Source organism: Drosophila eugracilis, unplaced genomic scaffold (assembly GCF_018153835.1).
Source record: "Drosophila eugracilis isolate 14026-0451.02 unplaced genomic scaffold, ASM1815383v1 contig_401, whole genome shotgun sequence".
Lineage (NCBI taxonomy): Eukaryota > Metazoa > Arthropoda > Insecta > Diptera > Drosophilidae > Drosophila > Drosophila eugracilis.
Genome location: NW_024573263.1, coordinates 695,439 through 719,649, shown reverse-complemented (window position 1 = coordinate 719,649; position 24,211 = coordinate 695,439). Strand labels below are relative to the sequence as shown.

The following is a 24,211-nucleotide window of genomic DNA, read 5'->3' as shown; positions in this document are numbered from 1 at the left end:
AGATCAGAGAGCTTTCCCTTTATGGGGCGGCCATAAAAACTTATTGACAGGCCAGGGACAATTACCAAATTGTAAACGCTGACCAGGCCCTCGAGCTAGCACGCCGGAGTGGCAGTTGAAGTCCAGGGAATAAGGTGCACCGGAGTCTTCTCATTAAACCGCACTTAACGAGCTTCGATTTATGGGCGACAAAGTGGAGCCTCGATAAAAGGGCGGCCAGCGAGGCAAAAAAAAAAAAACTGGGCTAATGAAAGCGTTAATGTAACGTGTCCAGCAGACGGCACCAGAATGGATCCTCTTACCAACGATAATGATGATGCCCAATGATGTGGCCATGGATCTGCCTGCCTCGTGTTCTTGCACATTGTATTTGTTTTGAGTCACTTGGCCCAGTGCCAGGCATTATTCATAGGTTTGTTTGTCCCTCAGTAACAAGCGGGTTCTAAAGAGTACACAGAGAGAAAGGGTTATAGTGTTGATGAGTTTCTTCTATGATGAGTAAAGCAATTTTAAATGTTATTAAAATGTGTTTTATCAATCCTTTTGTTCAAGGGATATACAGACTTCTCCAGAGATTCGAAAACATTTCCATGTGATCCTAAAAGTATGCTTTAAAAGGGTTTGAGATGTTATAAAGACATCCCAGATTATTATAAACTTTTAACAGCTTGAAGATAAACACATAAGTTTTTGAAAATTTAGAAAGATCTACCTAATGTCTAAGCTTTAGTTTTCTCCCTGTGTACCTATGTATCCGCCTCCGTGTGCCACGTAAGTCATCCTGGAGCTGGGCCAAGATTTCCGCTCGTTGCGTGGCCAGGAATTTGAATTTGAACGCCAGACATTTGGGCGTTGCACGGTTGTAAATTCATTTGTTAAACGATGCGCTCATAAAATTTGCGCCCTTTTTTTTACGGCCCCAAGAACAAGAGCTATTTCGGAGGAGGCTCAGGGCCAAAAACCTGAAGGAAGTTGGCAACAGCAAGAGGTTTAAGCCAACAGGACAACAGGGAGGCGTGGCCGACTTCCATCTCTGGCAGATCTGGCAGCAGTGCCATTCTGGCTCTAACCCCCCTTTATTTTCTTTTTGTTCTCCTTTTTTTTTCGTTTTTAAGCCCTCCGAAGGCAGATAAAAAGTTCAACAGCAGCGCGATTTATTTGCCCGTCTTCTGAGCAGACACGGCGCCAGCTGAGCAACATTTTTTTTTTTTTGTTTGTTGTTTTTGGGATGGCCAGAGGAGAGTTTAAGCCCGGCTAAAATTCAACTGTAATTATATGTCTCACACCGTAGGCACACACGGGAATTGCGAGAAGAAATTTCAGCTAATTTGCCAACATTTAAATATACAAAAGGAAACGAACCTCAAACTCAACCCAGGACTCGTCCAGCTGCCCCTTAGAGCGTGTTAATTCGACATGTTTTTCCGCCAACGGACCAGGGACATTGGCAACCATTTAGGCCGAGTATTTGCACTGCTGCTGCCGCACAGCCTCATGAAATTCATGTGGATTTCATTGGAATAAAAACTCGCGTAAAAAACGTCAAATTGCAACACCTCGAGGGCAGATACAGATGCAGGGGTCCAGATACATGGATCCGGGGGACTCAAGAACCCAGCCAGAATCCGAGGCCCCAGAAACAGAAACGCAGAACCCCAAGGCTTACCCAAGTCCATAAGTCAGTGGGTCCCCTCTCTGAGCCCTTCCATTTGAACCCTCGTAATAATTGCGTATCTGGCAGATGCAATTTATCCGTGAATTTGTTTTTAATTTTCAACACATTCGCTAATTTGATTTTTAACTTCGTTTCGAGCACTGCCTCGGTCTCAATCACAGACAGCCACGGCCAAATTGCTGCACCTAATCGTGAGTATGAGGATGGCCTGGGCCTCGGGATGAGGGCCCCTGGATAGGACGAGTCCAACACCCGCTTTCATTTATAATTTTGTGCAACTCACTTTGGCCCCAGAGCTCTGAACTAAGAGGGCCAAGCTGAAGAGCACTGAGAACAAATCTTTTATCAGGCAAATGCCTAATATATTGATTTATTGTTCTTTTACAAATATAAAAAAATGTTGTCTAGAAATACGATTGTTAGTAACTTCCTTTTAATTGCTCTCAAAATTAAAAATCAATAGTCGATCAATTTTTTCTCTGTGCAACTCAGTTCCCAAGTATGAAGTGTTTTTTCATCCGTCTCTCCCTGGGCTTTTTGTATCTTTTTTAGCTGCACGGGGCGCTGCTTGTTAGTCGCGTAATTTATGTTCCACCAGATACTCGTTGGCGTTGCTTGGACGACCAACTTGCCCCTCAGAGGACTTGCGCAGCAACCGATCCTCCCAATCCTTCTCTTCGTGGTGTCTCCGCTTGTCTCTGCTTATTTTCTTATCCGTTGTTATCCGCGCTACGAGTTGTTTGCGCAGGCGCAACCCATGGGCCATGGGCAACACGAAAAATGGAACGAAATAAAACTACAAATCGATTTTCAACGCAATGCATTCGTTGGCCTTATCCTTTGGCTCCTTGCCAGCAAATTCACAGTGAGCGTGAAGGGATTAGGGTCTATTAGTGGCTAAGACCAAATTGCCAAAGTCGTTTGGTTAACAGATGAATTAGACACGTCCGAAATTCATTTTGAAATACAATTATGTTTTCCGAAGGAAAACTTTTTGCAAAGTGAAAATATGATATCAGAAATTCCCGAATCATGGGATAATGGTGACCTATTAACTTTTGCCTCCCCCCTGGTGACCTCATCATCGTTCTCGGTTATCCCACCGACCATCTCCATCTTTCCCTGCCTCTTTTTTCCTCCAAATCGCCATGGCTCGATTGCCAACGACTTTACCCGGCTACCACTGCCAGCCACTATAATCCACACCTTGGCTTTATGGCCAATAATTTTGCAGGCAACAAGAACATGAACCGGAAACATAACAAATCATAAATTAAACCCTCGTTAAGCGAACTTATTGCCATTGCTGGCCAACGGAGAGGTCTCGCCCATGCGCCATAACTGGCCAACTGAGACCACTGCCAGACCCTGGCCCTCTTGAATGTAAGAAACCCCTCCCCGAATATTATCTTGGCCACAAGGAGGAGTTCGAATTCTGTACTGTTCTTCTGGTTTTCTCAGGTCCGGAGTAATTTGCTTCATCTTTATGCCTTTCAGTGCGTGGCTGTGAGTTTTATTTTATGTTACTACTTGTTTAAATTATATTGCGCTATTAAGCGAATTTAATGAAAACGCTGCAAGGCCCCAAGAAAGAGAGGCAGTTGTAGGGTTTTTCGGGTTTGTTTTTTCTCCTTTACTGGACTCAGTCTCAGTCCTCGTTAGGTGTAAAATAAGGCCCAGCAAATCGAACGTGTTGAGGCTGATGATGATGGTGATGGTGATGATGGGTCTGGGGAGGATTGCCGAGGATCTGGCCAATTGTTTCGACCAGATCGCTGAGTAAAAAACGCGATAAAGATAAAAATCCCGGGGACAATCAGTGGGCATGCCGCACAAATTGCGCTTAATCCATTGGCATTTCATTATTAAGCAATTTCGCAGCAAACGGCAGAAAAACCGAAAATCCGCTCAAAGCTCGAAAGGCAATTTAAATTTTTATGCAATTTGTACAAAAATGCTGTTATTCTTGCACAAAAGTAGCATAATTATTTCCGAGAAACGGTCGCAGCCAGAAAAACAACGACGGTGAACCCAAAAAAAAAACGCGCTTGTCAACCAAAATCATTGCAGACGACACATTATCCTCACGGCAAAACGATGCTAATCCATCACGGACCCTCAAGATCAAGCCTCGGGCATTTTTTCTGCCAGAGTCCAGCCTAAAGTTTAAACTACACAGAGAAAAATTAGGGTTTCAGGTCATTTAGGTCATTTAGACTTCAATAGAAAAACTCTTCAAGATGATTAACCTTTTTAGTACTAAGTTAAAAATTTTCAAAGAAATTTCTAGATTTACGAAAGGTTTAATCTTTAAAGGAAATTCCCTGTTTATAACAAGTCTTTTCCCCCAGTGCCTAACCACCAGACGAAATGTCACTTAAGCATGTGAATGGCTAAGGTGAATCGAGATCCTCGAACGGATTCCTTTCGCTGGGCTAACCAAGTGCGATCCGAGATCAGAGAGATCGGTTATGAGATCAGAACAAAAGAGCTCTCACTGTAAACGAGGCCGTTGTCGGACAAGCCCCAGAGCAAAATCACGACGCACAGTCTGGCAAGACGATTGTTGGTCGATCGGTGAATTATGCGCGACATCATTTTAAATCGTTGTAGCAACGTCAAAGCTAAACACCGATCAGGTCAAAGCCAAAGCACAACAAGGAGGCTTACCACAAAAAAATAAGTCAGTCCGAATCGGTGGCAGACTGGGATCCCGATCCCCAGATCCAGATCCCTTGTCCATTGTCTTTTGGTTAGCAGCCGCCCTAATTGATGCAGCACGGCCATAAATTTTGATCGGCCAACGATCCCCAAGCCAACTCCCCTCTTGCAGCTGCAGAGGAACCAAAAGATTGCCATGAATACATCAACAAGAGCCCTCCTTTATTTCGCTCAAATCCACGTCCACTTTTGACTCAAAATCATTTTAAGAAACTTATTTAGTTTCCTCCAATTCTTCGGATCCACAATTTTCAAAGGAAAGGGAATACTCTACTTTGCGATGTAAGTTGGGTCTGTAGTACATCCCAAGGACACCTTCGACTAGCTCTTTTTCTGGCCACCACAACGGGATTATCCACGAAGAGTATAGTTTGCTTTAGGTAGCTTCTAGGTTTCTTTGGACTAGTGGAATATATTCGCCTGCCATTGCCCTGGGGTAGAGAGAATCCAATATCCGAATATAGAACTACGGCTCCAAGTCGACTGTCCACTAGACCCCTTACCTTGAAGGGCGTTTTGAAATTCTCATCATTTATATTGGCAGTTAACAGATCGATTTTAGTCAGTAAAAACTTCTCGGTAACTATATTCTCCATGGGGACATAATCCTCTTTCGGATAATCTTCGATTTTCTCACGCGGATGGTCTGAAACTCCGTAAAGAAGAAGCTGGGCCACATTGGGGACTATTAAGCCTCCTTTAACAAGCCATTTATCCCTGGCGTAGATTACCTCCTTGAAAAGCGAGTCCACAAAAATCGAGTGTCTATAAAACAAAATGATTTTTATTTTAAAAGTTAAGAACTTTCAACTACTAACCCTATCCATTCGGACACAATGATATCCACTTTCTTGAGACCACATGGCAGTCTTATCTGTCTGATATCACCCTTAACGAACTCAAAGATATCTTCCTTTTCGGTATTCGAAATAGCTTTCTTAACGAAGTAAGCACTTTCTGCATTGCCCACAGCTATGACCTTGACGGCACCAGTTTGCACGCTCATCAAGCTAAGTAAGCCACTGCGACAACCTACGTCCATAATTATCTGCAATTTGTTGCTAAGAAAATCACAAATTTTGAGAAAAATTATGAGAACATTTACCTTATCCTTGAAGAGGCTTTCATATCGTTTGAATAACCATTCGTATGCCCTCGATGATATAGAATCATTCAGCATGCCGTTGGCCATTTCCTTTAGATGATTCTTTTCAATATCCATTTAAGAAACAAAGGACTTTCTCTTTCTAATATTTTAAATGTCAAACTTTAAAAATCTTTGATAGGTTACTATGTTCATAAACTAACTTTCCTAAAACTAGAATGCTTTCTTTTATCCAGATTCAGATTCCATTCAATTTTCTTAGTTATTATTAAACATTTAATGTTGTTTTATTTTGATCTTTTTATGCTTAAGCCCACAATTTCCTCTAGATAGAATTTGTCAAATTGGACCTCAAATAATCCTGGTATCACATTTCCGCTCCAATCAGTGGACATAAATTCCAAATAGATTATCGCCCAGCATTTCTCACAGTTCCCAAGCGTTATCTCTCCCAACCGGGTGACAACAATTAGTTATGAGGCAATTGTGGGATCGGACCTTCTTATCAGCGGGAGCAGTGTAAGGATATTCTCCGCCTTAAATCTGGGTACCCCGGGTTAAGCTGTCTAACGAGTCTCTAATTTATAGGTGACTTGGTGCGCAGTGTCCCGTTCCGTTGACAAATGCCAGCAATTTGATACCCAAACAACAACATGAACAAGGAATGGGAAGGGGGTTTATTTTCCCGAAGAGTAGACAGAGGGGGGATGGATACAAATTGAAACGTTTGCTGGGCCTACGCTGGCTGGCGAGGATCGGATCCATTTGGGTGCTGTTTTTAGTCTGGGAGTTTGTTAATGCGCCCAGCGGGATGCACACCTGATGGCCGATCTCCGAACCGAGGGACGGTGAACAAGTGTTGACCGAAAATCAAAGATCGCTGGCTGGCTGGCTCATTTGTGGCGCTTTTGTGAGCGCTAGATAACCAATATTTTATAATCATGTCCAATAATGGTGTGCATATTAATTTCATTGGAGCATAAAGCAACTTTATGGCCTTTTAAGAACTGCCATTAACAATGCCAGTCCATGCACAAACACAAAACGAGCTGACAAGAGATTTTGGGAAACATCTCGAGGGATTTTCGAGACCTCGAAACCGTAGACAATGCAAATGGCTAAAATAGTAAATAGAGTTATAAACGCATAAAAGGCGTTCATTGTGGGCCCACGGCGTTGGCTTTCACAAATTTATACGACGGGCCATCAATTAATTAGAGGCGGAGAGGGACACATTTTCTAGCGACGACCTGGCTTTGAAATTAATTTGTTAAGAAAGTCGTTAACATTTCGACTGTCTATACTTTCTAAGCCCCGCCGCGGATTGATTGACCACCAAAAAACGTATAAAAAAACTCCCTCGGGCACTTGAAGGCCCTCGATTAACGACCCATTTTATGGCAGTTATCATATTGATCAAGACGAATATCGATTCGAGCTGAATCCCTTGAAGCTCTCCACCCGCGTCCGATCGCCACGGAAGCTAATTTTGAGGTCAAAGTTCATACAGCGCTTGTCCTGCTCATATGGCATCATGGCCAGAATTCCGCGCACCTGATCATTGGCCTTTACATACAGTGGTTCATCCAGATGGAGCAGCGTCTGCTCCCAATGGGTCCACGGACTATGGGGTGATGTTGAAAGAGTGATCGCTTTCTCCGATTTTTCCGCTGGAAAATCCACATCGAAGTATAGGACCAACATATTGATGATTCCAGTTCGCTTTACATTTAGCAGGAAGTTCGAGCGAAATACCACTGGCTGATTACGGGCAAAACCCAAGTGGGTGGAATGTATTAAGCACTCATCGGTGACCAACTGTTGGATGGGCACACAATCCACCAATGGCTCCTGCGAAAATACCTTCCTCACGCAACTCATATCGATACCCTCGAAGTTGCGCCAAAAGTTAAGATTGGCCAACCTATGCGGATCATGGGCTCCAATCATCCAGAGTTTTCCGACGCTGGGCAGGATTTGGCCGCCACGGCGAAGCCATTTATCCCTGGCAAACAACACTGAATTTAACATGCCTTCCATATAGAGAGCGTGACTAAAAACAGAACAGCTAGTTAATTTCTTAATTTAAAAATATAGATCCTACCCCATCCACTCGGAAACTATGACATCGACATGACGAATCCCTTCCGGCAGCTCCACTTCCTCTATCAATCCCTTGACCACCTTTACCACATCATCCTTTTCATTATCCCTTAAAATCTCCTTTGCTAAATCAGCTATATCTGTGCACTCCACGGCTATAACTTTTCTGGCTCCTGCTTCGGCAGCAAACAGAGATAGTATGCCCGTGCCACAGCCCACATCCAAAACGATCTTGTCCTTGAAAAGTCCCGCGATTCTGAAGGATGGCATTGTAATAGGCCTGGTTGCGTACTGAGTCCTTCAGCATGCCCATGTGGGTCTCCAAGCGGGAATAGGAAAAGAAATACTCGCTTTCCCTGACCTCTTGGTTACGCGGCACAATCATTTTTTTCCAGGACATTTCGAAGGTTTTTAAAAGTTAAAGTTTGTCGCTTTTAACGAAGTTTAAGATTTTCTGATGTATTCCCATCAGAAAAATTACAATGAATAGATGAAACTACAGATGATCGGAAAATCAAGGCTTTAGTGGGATTTTATTTATATCTAAAAAGTCATTTTGTAATTTTAGAACAATAAATAAGCGATTTGAAATTACATAAAAGGTTTAGGGTGGAAAATAAAGATATACAAATTGGGAATAACCACCATAACTTTGCGAACAATACTACGTCATTCTATCGGCATCATTAGCATCTGAATGGCCGAAACCAGATAAATCAAATTTTGCATTTAATGGTCCCATTAAAAACGCCAAAAAATCGCCCCACTCAAAAAGTCCGTGAAAGAAATGTGCCGCCAACACCTTAACACCAGGCCATAACTCGCTTAATCCGCCCAGCCCCAAATTTATTTTTATGGTCAAATTTTATTATTCCCTCCCTCCATCGAGAAGCACTTTCACTGTAAGCCCAAATATAAAAAAATAAAACACTTAAATTGTGCAACTTGTGGTGGCCAACGGTAAAAAAACAAATTGTTTAAATTAAAAAAAAAAATGGAAAAATGCCCGTCATAATTTTTGAAGTGTCATAAAAATATATCCATAAGCAGACGCAACTATTAAATTGGCTCATTAATCAATTTAGTCACAGAGCAACAATAAAAAGGAGCGCACACACACACATACATTCACATACACGAGCGACATAATAATAAACTATAATTTTTAATGTTGCTAAATTTTATGCTAATTTGCCATTTCTGGCGTTCCATAATTAGGCCCGCTCCCCAGGCAGGGGGCCGGTTGTTTTCGATCTCCGATTGCGTTTTTGGGCCCGGCTGCCCCTCCAACAATCGCTGCCATTTGTTTCGGGCCAGGTTTAAAAACCTATAAAACTTTTGGCACAAATCAATTAAAAAGCGACGTAAGTTTCCATTAGTTTCCAATGTTCGGTGTTCCCAATGAGAATGCCACCCACCGAGGCGATTAAAATGCGACGATGCTTTGCATATTGAATGCGATGATGTCTTCTGACATACTTGGTCACCATTTGACGCGTATTACCAAATGTTCGACATCGGCAAATTATGCGCGGTGTGGGAGGCAGTCTTAACCCGCCTAGATTTTCGATTTTCACCTGCTGACCCACAAGCCAAAAGCCATAAAAAAATCTTGATTTTATGACTTTAACTCAATCGGAATTTTCAATTTGGTGGTTAGGCTTAGATTGCATATGTATGTCTTATGTGAACCTAAATTTAAAAAAAAAGCATAAAGTAATGCTCAATAACTATAATAATAAAATCTTATTATTTATGGTTATGTTTTAGTTAGCACAAAAATGTTTTCCGCTACGAAGGATCTCTCCAAGGATCTTTGTTTTGATTCTTCTTTCTCGTTATTTCATTTCTACTTTCGCAATAAATGGGAATAAAAAGGAAAGAAATAGTCGAGTGCCGTAACTTTTGGATACCCGTTACTCGTTAACCTACTCTGTTACTGCGGAATTACTCTGTTAAGCTATTCTGTTAATTTTAAAATAAGGTTGATCTTAGCAGAAAACACCATATTTTTACTCTTTTGTTACTCAACGAATACAATATACCCTTTCTCTCTACGAGTAACGCATATAATAAGAACGATTTTCCCATAGAGCGAATATCTACTTAATCAAAATCAACTAACCAACGCAGAGATCTAACTAACAGGAAGTCAAATTGTAACCACCGTAAAAGAGCAATCAAGGGGTGGACTTTGAATGACTGGGGAGGGTTGATTGTAATCAACCACTTCATCAAAAACAAATAATAACATGTGCTCACTGAATGCACAACAAGGGTCCTCAAAATGGTTAGAATACCGGGGTTGATTGGCCTATCATAATCGTTTTAATAGAGAGTGAACACTAGTCAAACAATAGGCTATGATTTCAATGATGTGGTGTTCTCAAAAAAAATGGATGGATGGGATTACCATATACAACAGTTATATTGAACCCTTGTTTTGTTGCCCAGTGTAACTTTCATTTGATCAATCAGTCATCGATTAACCAACGAAACCAATCCCCCATCCCATCCCATCCCATTCCAATTTCAGAATCCCATCGACTTTTGGGTGTTAACGATGAGGCAATTTGATTTTAACGGATCTGCCAATATCAAAACCCCTCCCCTCTTCACACCCTTCTTCTCTCCTACATATACATCGTTGCCGAAAAAAATTAATTGCTGGTTGTGCAAAAGTTTGATTGATGCACTTGGCTTGGCGAGGGAATAAATAAAATTTCTGACACTTGGGAATTTTAATTAGAATGCCTTTGTTTCGGACCTGGAACTGCGGATCAGACCAGGCCAGAGAACAGACTACCAGACTGGCTGGCTGATGAAGTCGTTTCGATAAAATGCAAAAATTTTCGCAACACCCCTCGCCATTTCCTTTGACTCTCCACCATTACATTTCCCTTAAGTGTTTTGCCTTTTTTTTGTCAGAAGCGTAGTGTTGACGGCTTTTCTATAGGTATAAGAATGCATTTATCTTAGAATAAATAATTTATATAATATTTACCAAAAAGTCCCTATAAACAGAGTTAATTTGTTAAACTAAAATATAATCTTCTAGTTTTTACAAAAAATATAAACACACAAGTTAAAAAAAATATATTGAAAACTTATAACTCCCAAACAGTCTATTTAAGCTCCAAACGAAGCCAAATTTAACAAACAGTAAAAAGCTAAGCTGCCAACACCGATATGCGAATTGGTTGCCAATTAGCGCCCCTTGGCAGCCAGTGGACTCACGATTTCTGAGCGGCTGATAAATTAGCGAAATTTTAATTTGATTTCCTTCACAAATTTCCGTTGAACTGGGCACGGGAGCGGACTGTGTTAGCTAGGCTATGGCTATGGCTGGGTGTCGCAGTGTCTGGCCAAGTGGTGGACTTGGTGGACTTGGGACACAGAAGCAGCGGCAGCAAATAAACTAAGTGAATTTATGGCCCCAGGGCAGGAGCGAGCACACGTGTGCGATATGCCCCACACATTGACACCTACCAATAACCAACTATCAACTACCAACTACCACCACTGACCGACCATCCAATAACCGAGTTAACCACACTCCAATAGGGCTGCAGGTCCCTTGGCGCGTTTTGGATCAGATCGTCTGGGGTTTTTTGTTTATGCTGGGCAGGCACAAACAAGCTGACAATGCCCCATGTCATGGGCGACGGTACGTGCGGCCAAACAAATTACAGGGAAATTGCGTCACCTGCAGGAATTTCCACTCAGCATTGTCAAATGCCATCAGAAATCGTTGGACATGTTGTAACATTAATTTGACATTTTACGGCCCAGGACAAGGATGGATCGTCGGGTATGAGGTATGGGCGGGCCGAAGAGTAACCATCCATATGCATATCCATACCGAGAACTCCTTAACAATCTGGCCGATCCAGACCGCAGAATAACACAGGACAAAGATTAACCCCCTTAGCAGACAGCTGTCGAGCAGACCAAGGATGCTGGATCCACCAAGGGATCTTGCAACAGAATCTCCTATGCACTCGGAAAAGTATTTGTTAATTTAAAATTGTTTAATCAAAATGTAAGTAAAACTATGGAAATAATAAAGCAATAAAACCTCAATAGCTTGAGTTAAAAGTTATCTCTTTCAATATTATAAAAGCTAAAGATTTCACGGCTTAAACTTTTGGAGGGGCTAGGCAAATATTGGAAATTATTAGGTTTTATACTTTCATTTTTCTCAGTGCATTTCCAGCTTCGGATGCAGCTCCTGGCGTTTCGTTCCGGCAGCTGCTGCAATCTGTTGGAGCAATGCTAAAACATTTCTGGCATTAAAACAAATTGATGCGGTCGGGAAATCTCATTGCCGGCTTAGTGAATCTGATTTGCGGTCATCGGTCGTCCTCTCGTTAACCCAGATACAGATTCCTGTACTTGGTCTTACAGATGCCAGACTGTTGCGATTAATTTGCTGCGGTGGCGATAATTTGTTAATCGAAGCATCCTCATCCCAGCTTGTACACCATTGCCTGGTAAGTCTCTCCTCCTCCAGTTTCTTGGCATTGTCCAATTAAATCTGCCAAAAGTAGGGTGGGAATGTTGGTTGTTGACTTTGGCTGCCCAGCTTGTCGGTTTAACGGCCGGCGTTCTTTTACGACGGCATTTAGCTAAACTATCCAGCGAACGCCTCTGGGGGAAACTCATCCCCGAGGGTGGTTAGGTTGATGGGCGGGTTCCCCCATGCTGATGGTGCAGCATTTAATGCGGAAACGTGCCCCAAGTCGAGCTTCGATTAGCGACCAAGGCTGGTTGATGTGTGGAGGTCAGCAGTGGAGGATCACGCAGCAGACATTATGGCCAAAGGCACGCCCACGCCTCCTTAATGGGACGCCAATTCCCGAAATCCATTTCGGTTAGCTCAAATCTTGCTGTGTCCTAAAAAACAAGTGCTTTCATTTCTATTACTTTATGTGAAGTCATCTACTTTAAATATCTTTAGATAATAACGCGAATTTGTGTTTATTATAAGGTTTAATTATAAACAAAGCAAAAATTCATTTCGACTGAAAAAGTTTTCATCCATTAACTATCTTAGATATTTTGAACATAAAACATAAATTCTGAACTTCTTTTGTCTCTACTTCTAAATGAATTTGAAGCGAATGAAAATTCGTAATTTAGTTACATTTGAAATGCGCGACATATTTTGTTTTTGTAGTTGATTGAGGTAAATATTACATACATTTCTAAATCAAGTTTAGACCTAGGAAGTCGTTGTTGTTCTTGGTATGTAGATCTTACATAATATAGGTATTTTTTTACCTGTAAAGGTTAATACATGAAACAGGAAAAACCTTTTAGATTTCTAAATACCATTTTAGATTTTTACGAAAGTTATAAATACATAACTTTTAAACATAGTTTGAACATATTGAGGAGCTAAGTAAATTTGAAAGTCCAAGTAAGTTTAAAAAACAAACATAACATTTCATAGTCCTAACGAAAACCACTTATTCATATTTCGGAGTGTGTTGGTCCTTTATTTTGGCTTTAGCGACGACGAGGGAAAAATAGGTTAAACGGTTCGTTGAAGTAATATAAATCCTCAACATTGTCAAGATTTTGTTTACGAGCATAGTCCTCGATATCCGCCAGCATTTCCATTAGCTCCCTCACCTCTTTGTCGAGCTGATCTCTGGAAATCTGGTCAGGTGTCCTGATGTCAAGTTCCTCCGAATCCAGGCCATCCAACTGAGGCAATGAGTGCTGCTTTAAGGCAACTGGCATAACATAGGGATCTTGGGTAGCTTGCAACTTCTGCTCCTCCATTTCATCTTCTGAGTCCAGCTCTTCAGATTTCTCATCATCCTGCTGATAAATGGAATGAAGCTTCTGTGAATTTAAAGGAGTTAATTGAGCCATCGAGTATTGCTCTTGGGAGTCCTGCTCCTCTAGCTCTATGTTCAAGTTTTGCCCCTCAAAATTATTTTTTTCCGGTCTATCCTTTGCCCCAACAACCTGTTCGTCCGGCTGATTTTCGGAGTCCAGCTCCTCCTCCATCATTAGCTGATGCATCCACTTCTCCTCTTCGGCATACTGATCCTCAATTTGTTTCTCCTGCAAGCTACTTTTTTCATTAGCCACCGCAGAGTCCATTTTCAGATCCTCAAAATCCTGTGCCTCGAATTGTTTCTCCTGCAGGCTACCTGCATTATCAGTCACCTCAGAGTTCATTTTCAGATCCTCGACATCCTGTTCCTTAGATTGCTTCTCCAGCAGGCTGGCTTCATCATCAGTCACCAAAGAGTTCATTTTCAGATCTTCGACATCCTGTTCCTCAGATTCCTTCTCCTGCAGACTGGCTTCATCATCGGCGGACTCATTATTATGTACGGCTAACTGCTGGTAGAACCCAAAATCTTTCTCCGGTTTAGCGAAAGCATGATGGGCGTGCAGCATGGCACCCCGGAAATCTCGATTACAGACGAAACCCTTAGATCGAACCTCACCCAACCGACGCTGGTGACTCTCGAAGTCGAAGATATGTTTGCGAGACACTCTGGCGTGGTTGCAGGTTCCATAGAAGTACACGTTGTATGCCGTTGTACCAGCTCGATTCAGAATACGAGCAGGCCAGGCTCGGTAACCACGTACCTTGGCGAAGACGAAGTCGCCGATTGTAAATGCTAGGCCACTTGACACGCTTTCGTCCCATTTTTGTAAAAGTTTTTTTATGAAACTTTTAACTTTTCCTACTTCTCAAAGTTTTCTTGGCCGCAAATAAACATATGACCTTTTACGGGATTAAAAGGGTGATGCCAGATCGATTGATAAGCTAGTGGGTAGTGCTAGAAAACGCTAAATTGCAAAAAGGGTTAAGGCGAAAAATTATTTCTTCCTTTTTTCGTAAAACGTAATATTAAAATTCACAATTAAACTATTTACAAATATGTATATTTTAATCTGCATAAAAAGCTTTCTTACCTTCATATTAGAATACAAATAAAGCCCTTAAAAATAAAAAAAAAACACAATATGTTTAGAATAATGTTAGAACACTCTTTTTGATATCCTAAACTTAAAAACATATAACGGAAACTTATGGTCAAGTGTTTGAATATATTCCGACAAAGCCACCATTCGAATGGCAAGTGAATTTGGGTCATTTGGGTGGGCGGGCAATGTTTCTTTAATGAGCAAACAGCATTTGCATTAATGGTCATTTGCGTAGAAATTTGCACAACACGCTACCTGCACTTGGCTATATATATAGTAGATATAAGTACATATATATATTTATTTATTCCCCGCCTTTGTGCGTGTGCAGTTCTGTTTTAAATTTTCGCTCACGTTCGTCGTATTATGCGCAAATTGGCTTTTTAAATTGTCGACTTGTTTAAGCTAAACGCAGCTACACTTTATGGCCATGTTCCGTGGTGCATTTTAAGCCATGCGAAATTCCACTAAGCCCTTCGCCCTCTATTCGCCTGTTTTTAACTCAATTATAATAATTTTAATTTAGCACAAGCATGGTCTATAAAAATGGCAAAATTGCATTATTTACCAGACGTAATTACAACAATATTTATATGCTAATGAGCATGTCACATCGCTGCAAAAAGGCCATAACGATGGGAAATTAACCACATTCATGTTCTGGGAAATGGGTGTTAACGTTTTTTTTTTCTTACTTGGCCCAAACCATTTTCATTTAAGGGTATTTGTTGGCTGTCGTATTGGTGTGACGACCTCGGCCAAACTGTCAGTGGTCAGAATTCAATTGGAAAATGCAATTTACGATCCGGCCACGAGACCCACAACACTAATACCCCAACAAGTCAGTTACCCCTCCCCGAGTTTTTCACAGCATTTTCCTGCACATTAAGCCAACGGCGGCACGGGGGCATAAGCTACGCATGTAATTTGTAAGTAATTTTTTCAACTATCATCGGACCAGACAAACGACAGCCACTGCGTCGACGGCCATGCATTTATACAGAGAGAAAAAATATATTTAAAATAATAAATAAGAAAACTCAAGCCATATACAGCATTTCTAATTCAAAAAATAGTACCCAAAAACGAGGTAGAAAAGAAAAACTTACAGATATAATATAAATTTTCCTGTTGTTTTCATTTCTTAAAAGAAAATACAATTTTTCCTGTGCAAACCCAAAATGCATTACAATTATAGGTGACCAAAGAGGATGAGGAAGCCGCGCCAAGGGGCACAAGCCGGAGCGTTAAGTTGGAAAAATTAAGTAACGAAAGCAGTGAATAGGATTGGGAATAGGAATGGGCACGAGAATAGGGATTGGGAATGGCCATGGCAATGGCAATGGCAATGGCCAACGACAGGCAGGCATAAATTATGAATCATTTGGACGCTTCCTTATGACACCAAAAAGCCTGAAGAAGTCAACTGGCCAAGTTTTTGTTGGAAAGTTGGAAAGACTATCAACTTTTTCTAAGCAGAGTACAGAGAGTGATTAACCAAAGACGACGACGACGATGGCGACTAACAAGTATTTATGCTATACCATCTCCTCCGACTCAGTTTGTGCCATTTTTTGTTATTGCATTCATTGACTGGAAATGTTCAAGATCAGTGAATTGGGTAGATTGTTTACCTTATGTTTAGCCAAATGGCTAATTGAAATGTCTGCATTGTGGCGACGATTTCCCACTGCAGCACTCGATCGATTCGATGGGTGTGTCCCACTCTAAATGGCATCTGGGGGACATGTAATCAAAACTGGGGAAATCGGGCAATGCCATCGGGTTTGGCTCATCAACAGGTTTTTGTGGAGGAAAGGCAATGGGGCTAATGAATGGCTTCGTTCGCTAATTGTGCTCCACAAGAACGGGTTAAACGGGAACATGGGAGGGCAATCAAAATCAGTTAAAGCGATAACCAGATGAAACTTAACTAGGAAATAAAATCACACCTATATTTTGTTAGGTGTGTGAGGGAGGAAAGTCTATAACTGATATTTATTGTTAGTAATATGTGATTTTGATAAATTGTTTTGAAGTTTTCTTCTTGCAAAAATTCTAATTTATTTTAAAATTTAATAGAAAAATACATTTTCTTACATTTTTATCATAATCAACTTGCTAATTTTCCTTTTGGCTACAGAAAATCATTTATTGCGTTTTTTTTATGTAAATATCAACATTTGTATATAAATTTTCTATCCCAAACTCACTTTCCTTATTTGGCCAACTCCACCTTTCAATTGCCTTGCCAGGCACCGCTGAACAAAAGACTTAAGACACGAACTCGACCACCCTAGGCCCATTTCCTGCAACACTCGCACATCGATTGTTTGCATAATTCGCCACCAGAGTCCAAGTCAATTAAGTGGCTCTCTAATTAAGTGATTAAAACGCACGCACAAACACCGAACTAAGGAAAATTGTGAAAATATGCAAGTTCATAAAACAAAGCCGCACGCCTCAGCAGCTGGCTGTTGAGTCCACACCCGCAATTTGATAAAAAAAAAAAGAAGAAAAAGAAAGAAATACAGGGGGGCTTTGCAGTTTTTCCAGGAACAAACACGCTTTTGCATTTTAATGCGGCACAAATGAGGCGGCGAGGCTAACCAGGCCATATGGATAAATGTGTGAATGTGAATGTGCGGAGTGTGAGTTGTGTTGTGAATACACGCACACGCACACACACACACACATACTCGTACACCACCTTGTTTCTAGCTAATAAATGTTTTTTTAATGAATAAATCACTCAGCGATAAACATCTGCTTAATAACGTTCATTTAAAGAAGCGAAAACAAAACACACAGCCAACAGCCAACAAAGGGGCAAAGAAAGCCAAGCTGAGCGGAAAAAAGAGACTAGCCAGGTCCAATGAGTTGGCGTTGATTTCAGACATTTAACTTTTTAAACCAAATAGAGAAACTTTGAATGATTGCGCCCAGCAACGCAATCTTAGCCCCTTTAAAAAGAGAAATTATAGAAATAAGATCCCCTTGAATGCATCTATGATTCATTGCTAAAGTGTTAAAAAAGCTAAATAATGCACTTGATGAAGTTATAATAAACGCATACTATTTTTCCAAAATTAGATATACTATGCTGTCTTCGTATTATATGATTAAACGGCCTTAACTAGACCTCATAATAACTTGCATTTACTATTATTTTCCCCACTGCTGTGCACACCCATGGCCTTGTCTGCTGGCTGTCTGCAAGTGCCACAGAATTTATTTCGTACGTCTTCTTCATGTCCATGTCCCTGTCCAGTCCAAGTTGATGGCGAGCACAGCTGACATATGCGAATAGCTCCACTCCGATATGAAAATTAATAATTCCCTGGCAGTTTTCGTATGCCGGGCACACTCAGACGGACTTGCTACCTGGGATAACGTGTTCTCAGACTTGTCCAGTTGGACAATCATCAATGTCAATTAAATGTTAAAATGTTGGAGGCCATTTGTGGGAGAGTATTCGAGCAGGATACAGGATGACCCAGGCTGACTCTCTCAAGAAACAGATGAAGTTGTCTACACCCCAAAATTCATTATAAACGACCGCCCACTCGTTGGGTGAATCCCCTGATCAGACACTTCCACTCCGCCTCCCCTACTGGGACATAAATCTACGCCTCCAAATCTACATATTAACGCCAGAGAAGGGGCCACTCAATGCCAACGGACAGCGCCAACGATCACTTACTTTATGATCACTTGAAAACCAATCAAGCACAATAAATAATCGCTCTGGTCAGCAGGGACAAGCTGCGATATTGAAAATCGCAGCTACCCAGATGGGCAGCTAAAAGCTGGAGGACTGCGACCGCGACTGCGAATCGTATACATTAAATTATATTCACACTTTGGCCCCCAGAAAATGAAATGGTTTTAAATACGGAGGAAAGCCAAACAAGACGGAGATCGCATTGGGGATCAGCAAACAGCTTTAGACGGTGGAGAAGACACTTAGGAAAACTGGTGAATTTCTTTATATCAATATAAGAATTAAAAAGTATTTATTCTTGAAAATAAGGAAATGTACATAAACTTGTGAAAAATCTTTTAAAAATTAAAAAAGAATTTCATTTTTATCTTTAAATCAAAATAACTGTGATGATATCATAGTATATTAAATTTGTAAAGATTAAGCTTTAAAGATTTGTAATTTCAAAAATTTCTATAAAAAAAAATGTAACAAATTTCCAGTGCAGAAGGCAGGATGCGTTATGGCCAGACACCTGGACAGTTGGACATTGGAAAGAGGTGGGTCTGGTGAAGGAGACGACTGTTGGGCCTGAAACGATCTCTCCCTGGGCCAGGCAACGTTTCTGTTCCTTTTTCTCTTTCTGTTCCTGTGCCCCATGCCTCCGACTGTGGCTCGCTTATCATCATAACAATAATGTTAAAGTGGCAAAATGGCAAACTATGCTCAAAATGCATAAAATTTATAGCCAACTGGCCCAGGCAATGGCCAAACAGATTTGTATTTGTTATTGTATCTGTATCTGTATTATTGGCCCATGTTTTGTTATTATTTTTATTTTTTTTTTTTTGAATTTCACGCTTCCGCTCGCTTGTATGGATTGCTGGTCAAAAGTTGGGCCCAAAACGAACATGATCACAATGGGACACATGCGGTGGCAGGAGCCGTTTCTGTTGTGCTGGCCATTGGATCAGTGGTTCGGCTTCTGTCGGGGATAAACGGAATTAGGAATGGTCAGATGGGGATGTAAATTTGGTTGATTTGGGGTTAAAGGTGGTCTAAAGAGTAGTAGATTCAAAGAAAGTCCACTTTGAACAGATTTTTAACTACTTTAATTTCTCCAAAAAAAAAATCATAAAACCTTTTCAATTTTCTCCCGCCCAACCGCTTTCACCATTATTTTCTGTAATCGCCAGCCACGGATTAATGCCAGTTCAATAACTCTCGCATAGATCTATATTTACCCGCGGGATATGGTGTATAATTGGTCATCTAAGAGCCACTCCCTTCGCATGCTTGGCGAAATGTAAACAATTAACTAGCAAATGCAAATATGAATGAAAATTTCTCCCCTCACCAAGCCAATTACTCATGGCCCGAATCGTTGGGAAACGAGGAAGTGAGCTGCCAATGAGCGTAAAAAGGCAAACACCTTGAAGTGAATAAATTAAACCGCATCGACAGGTCGGAAAAACTCGAGGAGTGGAATGGAATTATTTTGGATCCAATCCAGTTTTAGCTGCAGGCTGGCAAATCCAAAGAAGATGGCCAAAAGAACAAGAGGTGGCTACAATGGCTAGATGAGTGGGCGCTGGCAATTGAGCCAATTGAAAGCCCACAACACGTATACGCCCCGTTGCACTTGACTGACCATAACGATGGCTTAATAAATGGTAAGGTTTATTCTTGTTTTTTCTTTGTTGTTTATTTTTTAAGCACCCCACCCCCGTCCATTAAATTGAATAAACCGCTAGACTAACTAATGAAGCGCACACGCATAACTTAAGACCACAAGCCATTCGACATTTGTTAGACTTGTGGTGGCATTTCGTATTAATAAAACATCCAAAATAATCAAGCCAACAGCAACGGCGGACAAAAGAGCCAACTAATTTTTTGGAAGCGTTCAAAACTCGTTTTTAACACCTCGGGGAGGTGGAGCCATGCTTCAGGGTGCAAGCGAGACGGTGCTTGAGGTGGGAGGGAGAGGGACATCAAGCAGGCCATCACAGAAATCAAGTCACAATAAAATGTAAATATTCTCGTGTTTCGAGAGCGTCGAACATTTCGCTTTGGCGATTAATTAAAGACTCATTAAGAATTTGTTCAACTCGGGCGATTAATTAAAAGGCTGTTAAATGTGAAAGGGGCCGAAAAAATAACAAAGCAACCGGCGTTTTAAACAATTAAACTAATGTCCATCAAAAGACAACAGACACGAACTTGAATTATTATGAATTTACATTAATTTCTATACAGTTGGTAGTCCGTGAAATAATATTAGAATTTAGAAATTTGCAGTTTTATCTAACTAAAAATAATCATCTTTTATATTTAACTGATTTAACCAACTGGAATCTGGTCTCAAAATTTTTAAAATATTTTAAGTGTTTTAAATCTTTCTTAACTTTAAAATTTTGATATTGTTTAAATTTGTGACTTGCTTACAAAAGTAATTTTCAAATCGGAAAATCCGTTTTAAATTCTTCCTAAAATTTAAAAAATGAAAAAAATTAATTTTACAAGAATTTTGGAATACATTAACCCCAAACTTCACCTCCAAAGTTGGCAATATGTTTGTAACAAACTCCTTAAAAAAAAGGGGATGACAAATGCCTCCAATGAAGCTGTTGATAAATGCCCACAAGTTTCGGGGGCAGTTTGAAAAATGTTTTGGCCAAAGATCACGCAACGGCCAAATTGAAACGTCACCAGTCACAGCCAACGAAGATTGTTATTGTTGGCCGACTGGTGCTGTTTCTCCATGAATATTAACACATTAAAATGGTAAACGTGGTTGAGTGAAAAATTAACCCAAAGCAGCCCAAAATGTGTTTATGCTGGCTGTGGCTGCCGCTGCAACGTAAATTATGCAAAGTCATCAAGTCAACGTTATCCAAACATCAATGGCCTGCGAGGCCTGGGAAAAAATTAGCATAAGCCAAGCGTTTCGACGGAATGAAGAGGAGCTCCTGCCCGAAGGCCAACTAGAAGGAAGGGAGGATTCATACACTGCAAGGAATAACGAAGTAACATATTTGAAATTCCTTGTAAATTCATAAAGATATCTTTAAACTGAAAGCATATATAATCTCAACTTTGAAACAGAGATTTAAGGAAGTGCAAAATTACCTGGGATCGTAGCATTAGTTATATCTTAAATAATTACAGAAATAAGTACCATTTGATACATTAACTAATTTTTATCTTTATTATATTCAATATCAAACCCAAAAACAAGAACCTTATAAAATCTTTTTCTGAGTGCAGGAAGCCCGAGTTAAGGAACAGGGAATGGCCCAGGCATGGCAGGAATGCCACATTGATGCAGTCACTTTGATAGCGCGACATTAGCAGCAATTTATATGCAAATGCAGCAGCGCAGGGAAAAAGGAGTGAATGGGATGCAACGGCGACTACCACAAACTGATTGATGGTCTCATTTCAAAAGATGCCAAAGTGCGTAAGCCAAAATGAAGGGCCTGGTGGGGATCGGGATCGGGAGCGGGAGCGGGAGTGGGCCATGTAGGCCAGCATCATTAATGCGAATCATTAGCAGTGCTCGTTGATAAGATCGGGTGCAAATTATGCAGCAGTCGCAGCTGGAACAAAGCCCTCAAAAAACATGGGCTCCTTCTACTTTCTGGCCATGATTCATGCCTCTGCTCAGTGCTCCTCAAAAGGGGCGGTGAGTGCGTAATTTTTAATTGCCAATTAAAATTGCTTCAATGAAGATGTGAAAGCTACACTTAAAGCTAGAGAACTGGATATCCTTCGGCCATAATTAGGGTGAAGACCTGAATTAACAATATTACATTTTGGGGTCTCTTAGCAGGGATTCAAAAAATTAAAGTGATGTAACGAAAATAAGTAATAATGTAGTAAAGTAGGTAATTACATTCCTTATTTCAGTGGCTAAAGCTAAACATTTTAAATACTACTATATTTGGGGGAGCGTAGTTAAAATAAAAACATAACCAATAACTTTAAAATTCGAATTGCGCGCTTCTTTTAGTATTTCCCCTTTTTCAGTATTTAGTATTTCAAGGCGTGTGCCCAGTCATTGGCATTTTCCAGTCACATTAATCGAGCGTTTTGGTATTGAGGGCGGGAAAATCAGCTGCCTTACTAAAACAGGGAAGCCCATAAAATTTCACAGCTGGAGAAGGAAAAGCCATAAAAGTGTGGAAATGGAACTCAAATAGACCAAGGAATATAACAGTATCAGGATGAGTGCGGAGGAACAGGCAAATCTGCTGCAAGTACTAATTAATTGCGCAGAGAAGGCGGCAAACATTGCCAGGACATGTCGCTCCAACGAGGAACTCCTTGGATTGTTAGTGCAGGAAAAGAAGGGATCAGAGGCCAACGAGCGGTTTGAACATGACTTCAAGACCCTGGCCGATGTCCTTATCCAAGAGACAATCAAGCACGAGGTGGGATCTCTATTTCCCGCCATGCAGGATGCTATTCTAGGCGAGGAATCCCCGAATTTCACCAATCAACTGGGCGAAAGTGTCACAATAGCAGTGGGTTTAAGTGAGGAGGAGACTGCCTTTTGTCTCCAAGCTGTTCTCAGCGGCCATGAAGGTGCTGCCAGTGCTTTGGCTAAAGAAGTCCACAAGGATGTCAGCTTTAACAGCGAAAAGCTGGGCGAGATCCCTCAACTGCCGGAGGAACTGGACTATGGCAATCTGGGCATCTGGATTGATCCCATTGGTGCGTTCCTACTTTAAATGCCAACGAATAAAACCATTTAAATTTACTAGATAGATCTAAAAAAAAATCATATGATCTCAGAACTATACTTTTTGAACAGCTTATTTGTCTATTTCCGTTTTGCTACATAAACAAATAACAACAGCCAAATTGAATTCCAAATTAATTGTAAATATTTGTTTCTGACTCACCCGAATCTGAAATTTCCATATTTTAAATTTTAGATGCCACCGCCGAGTACATTTCCGGCGATACCATGTTTACTGATTTTCCCGGAATTACATCCACTGGACTGGATTGTGTCACCGTACTGATTGGTGTCTACGAACGGGACACTGGAGTGCCGGTAATCGGGGTAGTCGCCCAGCCATTTGGAGAGAAGTTGGAGGAGAACGTGTACAGCTCCTCGATGTTCTGGGGTGTTTCTCTGTCAACGTTACAGGCTCATAATTGCGATTTCGAGGCACGGGATGAAAACCGACGGTTAGGAATCTTCTCCAGCTCGGAGCAATCCGATATCCTACAGCGCTTTCTCGATCTAGGCTACGAGTTTGCCTTTTCTGCTGGTGCTGGTCATAAGGCCTTAAAGGTGATCACACACGAGGTGGATGTATATCTGCTTAGTAAAGGATCAACCTTCAAGTGGGACACATGTGCTCCTCAAGCCATTCTACGGGCACTCGGTGGAGATGTCTTAGACTATACAGCCAGTGTGGCGGAGCAGAAGGCAGTAGCCTTAAAGTACCTAATAGAGGATAATGAATCTGACACTGATTGGAAGCGAAATGCAGGTGGCATTATCTCTGTACGCAATGTCAATGTTGTGGACGAGTTGCTAGCGAAACTGGCGGAGCAATGAATGCTGTTGTTATTGTTGTAATCTCATTATTGTTGTTGTAATTGATTCGATATATGTGGCTTCAGGAGTGAGTCGAATAATAATTATATTATTTACTATTTAACTTATTTATAATTTTTTTTTTACTTTTATTTACATTCTAACCAAATTAAAGATGGTCCGCTTTTTAAAAATGTTTGTAATAGATCAGATAATTTCAACTCACGACTCACTCAAAAGTGCTTAAGTCTACAAATTATAAAAAAATTAAATGTTGTGAATTGTTAGAAAAAATGTAAAAAGAAAAATTAAATGATCTTTAGACCAGCTAAGTCTTGTCCTGATGAAAACGTTTACAAAAAAAATGATTATCGAAATCGAGTTTGTAAA

At 40.8% G+C, this 24,211-nt stretch overlaps 4 protein-coding genes across 4 annotated transcripts; 1 reads left to right on the top strand and 3 right to left on the bottom strand.

Annotated features, from left to right (window-relative positions):
* Positions 1-4,567: 4,567 nt before the first annotated feature.
* On the bottom strand, positions 4,568-5,618 carry LOC108116854 (protein arginine N-methyltransferase 1.1). The gene is given in 4 exon segments (XM_017228909.2): positions 4,568-4,727; positions 4,729-5,161; positions 5,215-5,444; positions 5,502-5,618. Coding segments are annotated over 4 exon segments (897 nt in total). The 3' UTR covers positions 4,568-4,610.
* Positions 5,619-6,917: 1,299 nt separating this feature from the next.
* LOC108116796 (protein arginine N-methyltransferase 1) lies at positions 6,918-11,346 on the bottom strand. The gene is given in 4 exon segments (XM_017228844.2): positions 6,918-7,554; positions 7,606-7,856; positions 7,858-7,965; positions 11,311-11,346. Coding segments are annotated over 4 exon segments (1,032 nt in total).
* A 1,241-nt stretch (positions 11,347-12,587) lies between these two features.
* Positions 12,588-14,280, bottom strand: LOC108116824 (hepatoma-derived growth factor). The gene is given in 2 exon segments (XM_017228874.2): positions 12,588-14,249; positions 14,251-14,280. Coding segments are annotated over 2 exon segments (1,164 nt in total). The 3' UTR covers positions 12,588-13,115.
* Positions 14,281-22,380: 8,100 nt separating this feature from the next.
* LOC108116943 (inositol polyphosphate 1-phosphatase) lies at positions 22,381-23,940 on the top strand. Its single transcript, XM_017229091.2, has 2 exons — positions 22,381-22,983; positions 23,208-23,940. The coding sequence occupies exons 1-2, from the start codon at positions 22,494-22,496 to the stop codon at positions 23,840-23,842; spliced, it is 1,125 nt and encodes a 374-aa protein (XP_017084580.2). The 5' UTR covers positions 22,381-22,493; the 3' UTR covers positions 23,843-23,940.
* Positions 23,941-24,211: the final 271 nt, after the last annotated feature.